General features: G+C 48.4%; 1 protein-coding gene and 4 non-coding genes across 5 annotated transcripts; 4 read left to right on the forward strand and 1 right to left on the reverse strand.

Annotated features, from left to right (window-relative positions):
* Positions 1-2,332: 2,332 nt before the first annotated feature.
* Positions 2,333-2,404, forward strand: TRNAW-CCA. The gene has a single exon. It is a non-coding gene; the product is annotated as a tRNA-Trp (tRNA).
* Positions 2,405-2,794: 390 nt separating this feature from the next.
* On the forward strand, positions 2,795-2,876 carry TRNAS-GCU. Its single transcript has one exon. It is a non-coding gene; the product is annotated as a tRNA-Ser (tRNA).
* A 232-nt stretch (positions 2,877-3,108) lies between these two features.
* Positions 3,109-3,182, forward strand: TRNAT-AGU. The gene has a single exon. It is a non-coding gene; the product is annotated as a tRNA-Thr (tRNA).
* A 167-nt stretch (positions 3,183-3,349) lies between these two features.
* Positions 3,350-3,423, forward strand: TRNAI-AAU. The gene has a single exon. It is a non-coding gene; the product is annotated as a tRNA-Ile (tRNA).
* A 665-nt stretch (positions 3,424-4,088) lies between these two features.
* On the reverse strand, positions 4,089-6,735 carry BORCS6 (BLOC-1 related complex subunit 6). Its single transcript, XM_006102597.3, has one exon. It carries the CDS (start codon positions 5,798-5,800, stop codon positions 4,739-4,741), a length of 1,062 nt encoding a protein of 353 aa, XP_006102659.1. The 5' UTR covers positions 5,801-6,735; the 3' UTR covers positions 4,089-4,738.
* Positions 6,736-11,147: the final 4,412 nt, after the last annotated feature.

The following is an 11,147-nucleotide window of genomic DNA, read 5'->3' on the forward strand; positions in this document are numbered from 1 at the left end:
CCCCACCCCCCACCCCCCAGTCCCCACCCCCAACCGCACCCCCCGGCCCCCAGCCTCCAGCCCCCACTACATGGCCCGGGATGCCTCCGCGCAAGGGTTGCTCGCTGCCGACCGCTGTCCTCGCCACTAAGGGCCCCGCCGTGCCCAAGGCATGGACACTTTCTCCCCTTCACTCCTCCGCATCCCTCTGGCCTCCCACTACCCTGGGCCAGGGGAGACGTAGGGAACCGAACGTGGAGAGGGGGGTGTCCCTAGGTTGTCCGGCCCCTGCTTTTCCGAGGACCCCATACCTGAACCTGCCTTTCTTCCCTCTGTAACTTACATGCTTTTTCTCCTGGAAATAGAAAGCCCAGGCCCTCAGAGCCAAGTTCCCTCAGTGACAGTTCACCAAGTCTGACTGTTCACAGAGGAAAAGCACAATCACAATATGAAAGTGGGAAAAGACTGGGACCTACTTTTGCAATGTGAGGTCCCTGGAACAAAGAAAATGAAGAGGAGTCGGTGTGAAATCTGGGGAAAGGGCATTCCAGGTGGAGAAGCAGCAAGTGCCCAAGTCTTTAGGTGGGAACAAGCCCAGCTTGTTGAACAGAATAGAAGCTAATGTGTTTGAAGCCTAGCAATGGAAGGGGAAGAGAAGATTCAGGTGAGGTGGGAGGGGCGGATCACTCCAGCCTTGCAGCCATGGGGAGGGACATGTCAGATTTGTATTCTAGAAGGTAACTTTGGTTGCAACATGGAGAGTGGATTTTAACACACATTTTTATTGATTTCAGAGAGGAAGGGAAGAGCGAGAAACATCAATGACCGGGAATGGAACCATGATCTCCTAGTTCATAGGTCCATGTTCAACCATTTAGCCACCCCAGCCAGACTGGAGAGTGGATTTTAAGATTTTAAGCAGAAGGCTAGTGAAGAAGCCATAAAGTTATCCAGGAAGGCCAGGATGAGATTGGACCAGGGTGGGTCAAGAAGGTAGAATGAAGTGGAAGGAATCAAGAAGATAAGAAGGTCTGACCAAGGGGCTGTGAATAGGTGAGAAAACGGGAGGGGTGCAAGGATGACAAATTTGGGGCCCCAGCAAGCTGGAAGTTTGGGGAGTTATTCGCCTTATAATAGGCTTCCTGCCTAGAGGAACTGCTAGATAGTAAGGATTGGGTAGTCACATTTCACGTTGTGAATTCACAGTGAGCAGCCAGTTAGGTCTGTCCTGTGATTTTCCATGACCTTGGTTCACAGAAAGTGCCCTAGAGAAATCTTCTCAAAAACTTGAGTTTTGGAGCCTGCCTGTGGTCATAGGTGGTACTGCAGGTGACTGGGTGTCCTTCACTCTCGAACCCACATGTTCCCATTTGAACTGGTCATAAAAGAACTTAGAAAAAAATTTATCATGGAAAAATGTAAACATATGTAAAAGTAAAAATAGTATAACGATCCCCTTTGAGACCTACCTTGCTTCCTTTATACTTTTCCTCTCAGCCCTATTAGATTATTTTGAAGTAAATTCCAGATATCACCAGATAGGTTCAAATTGCCCACTCACACATATTTTGTTTTTTGATTTTTACACTTTGCTTGAATCAGGGTCCAAATAAAGTTCACACATTGTACTTGGTCAATGTGTCTCATAGTCTCTCTTTAAAAAATCTGTATTGTTGAACGTATTACATATGTGCCTCCGCCCTCCACCCCCCATAAGTCTCTTTTACTCTTAGGTTCTTCCTCCTCACTCCTCCTTCCTCCTAGTTTTCTTTCCTTGCAATCATCTGTTGGAGACACCGGGCCACGTAGGCTGTGTTCTGATCGGGTCATTTGACTTATTCCTCTGTGCTCTGTGTTTCCTGTGAACTGGTTGTCAGATCAGTCTCACGTTCAGCTTTCTGGTAGAAATACATCATGAGTGGTGGCTTGTGCTTACTCCGTTACAGCAGGAGAGACGTAAGGCCTGCTCCTCTCTCTTTTTCTGGTGTTAAATCTGAGTAGTGGGCTCAGATTTCGGCAACCAGTATGAAGTGCCCATCACTTTTTCACGCACTGATTTTATTAATCATCCGTTTTTGCGCATGTCCTTTCCTGATGTGCTGTGAGTCCTGGGTCTCCCAGGTAACCAGCTCTGGGCCACCGACGGCCGGGGAGGGGTCGGAGGGACCGCTGAGCCTGGAGCTCGCAAAGCCACTGCCGGGTCAGTGTGCCCAGCTCGCCTTACAACGCAAGTTTGACGCCGGAGGTTCAGGCAGACCTTAGGCTCTTGCTCTTCGATCCCTGAGACCCCGGCCACCTGGAAACAACATCACCCAGTGGTTATGAGGAGACCTGACCAGCCCAGAGGCCGGTCGACCTCGTGGCGCAACGGTAGCGCGTCTGACTCCAGATCAGAAGGTTGCGTGTTCAAATCACGTCGGGGTCAAGCTTTTGATTGCTTTTTCTTTATTTCCATCATTTTCAACTATGAGCTCCCGCGGTCAAGTAGAAGCAGCACCTTGTAGGGGCCGGAAGTGGAGGTCTCCTGACGCGAAGCCTCGCGCCGTCCCGTGGAGAGAGCCCAGCAATCTCGCGTGTTTTTTGCGGCAGGTCCAGGGTCGTAGGGACGGCGCAAGTTCCCTATCGCTCAACCCAGAACAGAGTCGGGAGCTCGCGCAGGCGAGAATGTAGCTCAGTCAGTTCAACGTTCTGCGTATCGGCTCCGCAGTGCTGGGCAGGATCTCAAGGAATGAATTCGCAACATGTCATTTTTATTTATTTATTGCGGAGTAAGAGTTCAGACCTCAGAGGGAGCGGACGAGGGTAACTTGTCGTGGACGAGGTGGCCGAGTGGTTAAGGCGATGGACTGCTAATCCATTGTGCTCTGCACGCGTGGGTTCGAATCCCATCCTCGTCGGCCTGTGTCATTTATGCCAAATTTTGTAATCCGAAAGTAAGAATTTCTCTTATTTTCCGTTTGCCATTCAATTTCCGTGTCACTCGTTCATTCTCGCTAACAGTTGGGGTTTTCGTCCCTTCTGCATTTTCCGGTATGGGCAAAATTGGTTTTAAAATAGCACTGGACATTAACTTACCTGCTCTGGAGCTGACCTGGCCAAGGAATGAGGTTCCCACGTACCGTAGCACTAGGCGCCGTGGCTTAGTTGGTTAAAGCGCCTGTCTAGTAAACAGGAGATCCTGGGTTCGAATCCCAGCGGTGCCTCAGTGGGTAGTGTCTTTTGCTAAGACTGCGAGAAGAGTAGCTGATACTTCTTGTAATGCTTGGGAATTTAGTCTTTAATTCTGTTTATTCTTACCCATTCTTTAATTTTCCTAGCAGAACGCATTGTGAATTCTATATAGTATTATATGGCAGCCCAGAGTACCGCTGGCCGGTTAGCTCAGTTGGTTAGAGCGTGGTGCTAATAACGCCAAGGTCGCGGGTTCGATCCCCGTACGGGCCAGGAAGTATTTATTTTTAAGTTTTCACTGGTTGAATTTAAAAAGGCTCTTAGAACATTTCCATCCCCGGAATTCTTTACATTCAAAAGGGAAACTTGTTGAGGCACAGTCCAAAGTGCTAGTGTTTTCTGAAACAGTATGATAGTTAAACAAAACTGGATGTCTTTCTGTGATCTCTTTCTAAATCTCCTGACCATAACATGGTGGCTGCTGGAACTTACTATGTGAACTGTAAACAGAAGGGTGCCAGGGGTTGGAACAAAGATTGTGTCAAACCATACATGTGGCACTGATCAGTGCAGTGTGGGAAATGGGATCAGGAACGGAGCTAACAAGTTTCCCCCATCTTTCTCCACAGATAAAATGTCCAGTTCGCCCAGTCCCTCCCGGACTAAGGCGTATTAGCATCTGAGAAGACAATCCCTTCCTTTTCTCTTCTGGAGCACCTTGCTTCGTTTCTGCTTTTATCGGATCTCTGGGTCATGTTTGTGTCCTGCAGTTCCCCTCAGAACTGATGCCTAAGAGCCGGAACGTTATCCTTCCCCACGTAGCCTGGGTCCCCCACCTCACTCCCAGCACCGACCCCAAGGGAGCTCCAAGAAAAAGACGGACCCTTATTCCCATTCTTTTTGGCTCATCAATCCGTGTAACGCCACACAGACACAGCTTCAGCCTTAGCAGCAGCAGCAGCAGCACTTTAATTCCACAAAAACTCAGAAAGTTAAAACTGATTAGAACACTCCACAACAGGTGGGCTTCAAAACCAGCAACAATTCTACTGAATCCTGAGAGCAGTGAGACCACTCCCAACTCATCCCCTCTACCATGCAATGCATTCCTTCTAGCTCCACCCTGGTCTGGCTGAAACGGGATGGTGGGGGGCCAGTGGGCAAAAGCAGGAGGTTACCCATCTGCAGGTGTGCATCCTTGACTGCACGGTGTGTGACCAAGGACCACTCAAACTCCCATCGCTCCTGGCACCTGAGATGTGATACTGGAGTCAGAGTGGGCACAGTGGGGGCTGGGGCCTCTATTCCCCTTTCTTGATCCCACCTAGCATGTCTCTCAAGCCCAGACCTGAAGTCCTGGGTTCCCAGGGACGGTGCTTTAGTTAGAGAAGAGCTGAGGAAAACAACGTAGCTACAGATGGCCAACTGAATAGAAGCTGAGGATCATCACCTCCCACCAGGAAAGCCTTTAGAACTTCCCAGATACACCTGCATACGGCCCAGCGAGTGGACGCCGGCCTGCTAAATGCATCTTGAAGAGTCCTTAGGATCCTACTGGGCCCTGGCCTGGTCTCTCTCGCCCTCCTGGTCACTTGCACAAAGCCTCCAACACCTCCAGGGTGCGTCGGATATCCCGGACTTGGCGCGCCAGCCCCTGCACCGGCTGCAGAGCCCTCTCCAGCTCCTCGCAGCGCGCCAGCAGGGTGTACATCCCCTTGATGCTCATGTCCACGGCTTCGCCGAGGGAGTCCACGGCGTCGCGGTAGGTCTGGATGCAGCCCACGCTCAGGGCTGTCAGCTCCTGCACCGCGCCACCCAGCCCGCGAAGCAGACGGTCCACCCTGCCGCCCAGCTCCCGACTCAGCCGCTCCAGGTCCCGCAGCACGTCCGGGTCGATGGGGGGGATGGCCGGGGTGGACGAGGGCGCTGAACAGGGCGGCGCAGGGGCAGGGGGCGGGGGTTGAGAGGTGCTGCTCAGACGGATCTTGAGTTGCAAGTTGTTGGCGACAAAATGGGTGAGGTCGCCCTGGCGGCTCACCGTGCCCTCCAGCTCCAGGGGGCTGGAGATGGTGGCGCGACGCCCGCCACCCGCGCCCGACTCCGCAGCCCCTGGGGACCCAGGGCCGCCGCCGCACGCCCCGCTCAGCCCGTCCAGGCTGCGGCTGTCCTGGAGACGGCTGGAGAACGACCTGCCAGCCCGGCCGGCCGCCCCCTCGTCGTCTTCCTCCTCCTGCTCAACATCCATCCCGCCGCCTCCCGGGCCTCCTCGACGGCTGATCGTTTCGGACACAGGCTTGTCCTCGGGCGGCTCGGGGTCCTGGCGGATGGAAGACCCGTGCGGGTCGTGCTCGGGATCCGGCGCTCCCTGGTGGCTCCCGGGTCCACACAGCATCGCTGTGCGGCCGAGCTCGTTCTCCGGAGCCTCCGGTCCCGGCCAGTGGACGACGCCGTAGCTCGAAGTCTGAGGGGACGCCCTGGCGTGGCGGCTCGAGCCTCCAACGTTCTCGGCTTCTTCCTCTCCCGACACCCGGAAGCCTGAGGGCGGTTCAGAAGGCGGTCGGCCCGGCCCGCCGCCGAAGACCGCGGCTCGCTGTCTCCCCAAAGTCAGAAGGTCTGACTCGGGCCCAGGCCGCCCGTGGGACGCCTCCATACTGCAGCTGGGGACAGGAACCGAGGAATTGGTGCGCCCGGGCTCCCGAGGCGTTGGCGGCGCCTTTAAGAGGCGTAGGTAGAGGAGCGCCGAGGTCTGCGGGCCGACCGCGGCCAGGACGGAAACAACACTCTGATTGGTCACGGCGACCAGGAAGTCCCGGAAAAAGAGCTGTTATCGAAGACCCGGACACAAGTGAGAGCCAGCGGGGCGGAGAGGAGGTGACAGCTGCTGTCGTAGCCCCGCCCATTGAAAGTTGAGGGGGAGGACTTTAAAGATCAAGATCCTGAAATACCGGCGTCCTCAAGGGCGGGGCTCCGACTCTTTATGCCCAAAGGGCCACGCCCACAGTCGTTGCTTAGCAACCGCACGTGTAAGGCTCAGACTTGGAGGACTTGAGATTGTTGGGATGGAAATACGTAGTGTGTCCTGCTCGGACCATCGGGATTGAACCGCCTCTAGTGCATCAGGATGAAAACAACTTCAGCAGAACATGAGTGGTTCGTTCCGCCGTCCTCGGCTCACAGACCTAGCAGATGAACCATTCAGAGCGACCAATGGTGGACAGCAAGGCCGATTTAAGGGCTTTCCTGTGCTCTCGCCACTGTCCTTTCTCCTGCTCCCTCCAGGTTTGAGTCTCTTCCCTTGGAGGATGGCGTGGGATTTTGCCGCTGGATAACATATTCAGTAAGTGAATGTCCCTACAGGCAGGCCAGAGCCCTGGTACCATTCTGATCTCCTCTTCCCCTTACTGGTCCTGCTGGCGCCACACTGGCTTCCTCCCCACGGTTCAGACATGCTCCCACCTCAGGGATTTACACTTGCTCTTGCTTTTTTATTATTATTATTATTAAGTTAAAACTTCCCTAAGCTAAATAAACAGAAATATCAAGAGACAATTTTTACCTTGTAATGGAGAAAAAGACAGGCAAGCTCTATTCCATGCTTAAGTGTTAAGGTTCTTATTTTTCCAATCTTATTTCTTAAAACTCAATGTAGCTAACGTTTAATGACAAGCCCTGTTATTTCTTGCCATATGTATTACATTCAAGGGTATTTACAATACTGAAGCGGCTGACACGTGTTTGTTGTCAAAGTGTAATTTGGGAGGGTTTTTTAAAACATTTTAAATGGTTGAAAAATAATCTAAAGAATATGAAAGTTCGTATGATTATAAGAAATTCAAATGTTAATGTCCATAAAATTTTGTCATACAGCCATGTTCACTGATTTATGTACTGTCTGTGGTCGCTTTTGTGCCACCATGGCAGTTTAGTAGTGTCAGCAGAGGCCGTATGGCCTGCAAAGCCTTAATTAACTACTTCCCGGACTTTGAAGGTAAAGGTTGCCACTTCTTGCCTGCAGGCTGCTGGGAAGTGGCTCACCTCCCAGGAGGGCTCTCTCCTCCTGTTTGCCTGTCACTGTCACACACTGTTGGTCACTCCTGGGTGTCTGATGGGACGCATATTTCCACACATATGCACACTGTTTATGAGGCTTGGGGATACTCTTTTCAATATTTATAAAATATTTTTGACCTAAAAGGCCTGTACTACTACTACACAGTGCCAGGAGCTAGACAAGGGTAAGTTTTGCTGCAATCAGGGACAAGTGTTTTGTTAAAGGCCCATGTTTTCCCTGCTACCCCATAAATTAACATATTTTTTTCTTTTTTTAAATATTTTTATTGATTTCAGAGAGGAATGGAGAGGGAGAGAGAGATAGAAACATCAATGATGAGAGAGAACCATCGATAGGCTGCCTCCTGCATGCCTCCCACTGGGGATTGAGCCCACAACCCAGACATGTGCCCTTGACCGGAATCGAACCTGAGACCTTTCAGTCCTCAGGGCGACGCTTTATCCACTGAGCCAAACCGGTTAGGGCCATATTTTTTTTCTTACAAACTGCAATTCCTGTATATGGGAGTTTAGTATGAGACCAGGTATTGGAACCAAAACAAAACAAAAAACAATTATTTTATTCCTTACACCAAAAGAATTTCCATTTTGATCACAATTTTATGTTTGGGGTGATAAAGATTTTTAAAAGAAAAACCAAAAGTCAAATACCATCAGGGAAAAAGATGGTAATCTTGACAACATAAAACTGAAAACGCCAACAAAGAAAACCACTCTAAACTTTCTGTTGAAAGACAAAAGAAAAAAAATATTGGCAAAGTATATGACAAAATAATACCCCTTGTCTTTACAAGTAAACTAGCAAAAGACACATATATTAGAAAAATGGCCAAGGACACCAGGGTTCATTCATTTATTTTTTATCCTCACCTGTGGATATTTTTTTTATTGATTTTTTAGAGAGAGAAAAATCAATGCGAGAGAAAAACATCGAGATGCTCTGACCAGGGATCAAACATGCAATTTTGTGTGTGTGTGTGTGTGTGTGTGTACTGGATGATGCTCTAAAGCCAAGTTTGATTAATTTCGTAACTCAACAAAATCATCATGGACTCAAGCTCAAAATAGGCTGCCAATGGCATTCTAGACAGACCCTGAGGTGGAAACAAATATGGAATGCCTAAGGAGCTTTGGTGACTTGGGGAGTGGAAAGCCAACACCCCTGAGGGGGGTGCAGGAAAGTGGGCACACTACATTAGTGCTGGTGGGAGTGTGAGTTGCCCCACCACTTTGGAGAGCAACTGGGCAAAATCTGCTGGACATTTCCCAGGCGTAAAAGACACGGCTGTAACGTTTCCATCAACAGAATAGCTTTCTTAAAAACCTAGGAATCTGCATATTAAGTGTTATAATACGGCAGTTTTACAAAACATCTATCTGAACTGTCATAGAGAACCTTCTAAGGCAGTGGTTCTCAACCTTCTGGCCCTTTAAACACAGTTCCTCATGTTGTGACCCAACCATAAAATTATTTTTGTTGCTACTTCATAACTGTAATGTTGCTACTGTTATGAATCGTAATGTAAATATCTGATATGCAGGATGGTCTTAGGCGACCCTGGTGAAAGGGTCGTTCGACCGCCAAAGGGGTTGCGACCCACAGGTTGAGAACCGCTGTTCTAAGGCATCATAAGGGCCAAAAGGAAGTGACAAAACAATACATACAGGTCAATACTATTTAAAGAAATCTCACATGCCAAAGGCAAAAATGCTGTTTTCTAGAAGTATATGGATATGAATGTAAATGCAAAGGAAGAAGACTAGAAAGATGTTACCAAACTGGTATTAGTAATGGAATTTCACCTCATATTATTTATGTGAATGAACTCATTTAATTTGTGTAAGTTAAAAGTTTTTAGAGATAATACAGGGCTCAAACCCAACCCCTGGGGTAGTGAAGCCTGGAGCCTAAGAATTAGGAGTCGCAAGCACAGGGCATTTGCCTGGCAGGCTTGGTGGTGAGGGCAAAGGAGAAATGGGGCAGAGCACAGGTAAGGGTAAGCCCGTGTGTTTGGAATTTTTGAAACACCTTTGAAATACTTTAGGATCAGAGAAGATGTCATAATGGTAATTAGGGAATATTGAGACCTGAAAAACACAGAATACTGTACTCCATATCAGGCCTGTGTGATGCAGTAAAATGACACTTTGATGGATGTTGATAGCTTTAAAGTGCTCACACCGAAGGAGAACTTGGAGAGGGATTAGTGACCTATACATAGGAAAATGAGCAAATAAGACAACTTCAGGGACAGTCAAAAGCTGTACAAGAAAGAAAAATACTAGAATGCCACGAGTCAGCTTGGCTAGCATCTCATGATAATCCAAACACCGGACGTGGATCCTCTAGATTTGCAAAGCCCATGAGCTTAGAGGATTTTTTCCTCTTTTATTCGTTGCTTTACCTCCAGCCTCTAGGAGAGAGCCTGGAATATCGAAGGCACTCAGTAACTATTGTCCAGTGAATAAATCTAACCAAAAGCATGATGTAACTACATCAGAAGGATGCAAGGACAGAACCTGTGAACATATACATAGTGGCACAGAGGTAAAGAAGTTCAATCCTTAAATTTTATAGCTGGTAAATAATAGGTAATAAGTACCTAAAACTGAAGATTTATGAAATAGCAACAGAAGCATGTGATTTGGAAATAGATGATAAATACTAAGAGCAAAATAAAACAAAAAATAGCAAAAAGATTTGGAATTGGCCCTAACCGGTTTGGCTCAGTGGATAGAGCATCGGCCTGCGGACTGAAAGGTCCCAGGTTCCATTCCGGTCAAGGGCATGTACCTTGGTTGCGGGCACATCCCCAGTAGGGGGTGTGCAGGAGGCAGCTGATCGATGTTTCTCTCCCATCAATGTTTCTAACTCTATCCCTCTCCCTTCCTCTCTGTAAAAAAATCAATAAAATATATTTTTAAAGAAAGATTTGGAATTGGCTATCTCAGGGAAAAGAGAAATGAGCAGGCTGCTTAAAAAAAAAAAAGCCTTAGAACATCATTCAGTTGTTCCCCTATGGGCATGTATAGCAGATTGCATGGTGGCCCCCAAGAAGCTGTGTCTATACCCTAATGAACCTATGAACTGCAGTTTTTTTGAAAAGTGTCTTTGCAGATGTAATTAAGGACCTTGAGATCATTCTGGGTGGGCTACAGATCAAATGAGTAGTGTTCTTATGACACAGAAGAGAGAGAAAAGAAGGCCATGTGAAGACGGAAGCAGAGGTTGGAGTTATGGAACCACAGCCAAGAAATGCCTGGAGCCCCTAGCTGGTTTGGCTCAGTGGATAGAGCATTGGTCTTCAGACGGGACCGAAGGGTCCCAGGTTTGATTCAGATCTCACGTTAGCTACCTCAGTTGTAGGCTCCTCCCCCACCAGGGCCTTCGGGGCACATGCAGGAGGCAACCAATCTCACATCGGTATTTTTCTCTATCTATCCCTCTCTCTGAAAATCAAAAATCAATGGAAAAAAACATTTCCTCGGGTGAGAATTTAAAAAAAATGCCTAGAGCCACCTGAAGCTGGAAGAGGCAAGGATTTTCCCCTCGAGCCCTCAAAGGGAGGGTGGGACTATGGGTGCCTTGACTTGGGGCCTCCAGAGCTGCCCAGGTAAATTCCTGTTGTTTTAGATCGCCAAGTTGGTGGCATTTTGTTACTCTAGCTCTGGGAATTCTGGGAATCGAATACAGCACGAAAAACAGGTAAAATAAAGATTAGAACATTTATTGATGTATTTCACCACATTGATTGAAAGAGCAAATAATTAATACAGAAAAAACATTTGATGAAAGTCAACACCTGATACAAAAAAACCAAACCCTTTGCAAAGTAGAAAGAGAATAGTCCTACCTTAACCTGATAAAGGTTTTTAAGCTATACTTAGTCAAAGCAAAAACGAATTCTTGCTCCACTTCTGTGAAA

Source organism: Myotis lucifugus, unplaced genomic scaffold (assembly GCF_000147115.1).
Source record: "Myotis lucifugus unplaced genomic scaffold, Myoluc2.0 scaffold_420, whole genome shotgun sequence".
Classification (NCBI taxonomy): Eukaryota; Metazoa; Chordata; class Mammalia; order Chiroptera; family Vespertilionidae; genus Myotis; species Myotis lucifugus.

Bases quoted from the DNA above. Each gene is read 5' to 3' on its own strand.
- BORCS6 (XM_006102597.3), bottom strand. From the start codon at position 5,800: ATGGAGGCGTCCCACGGGCGGCCTGGGCCCGAGTCAGACCTTCTGACT.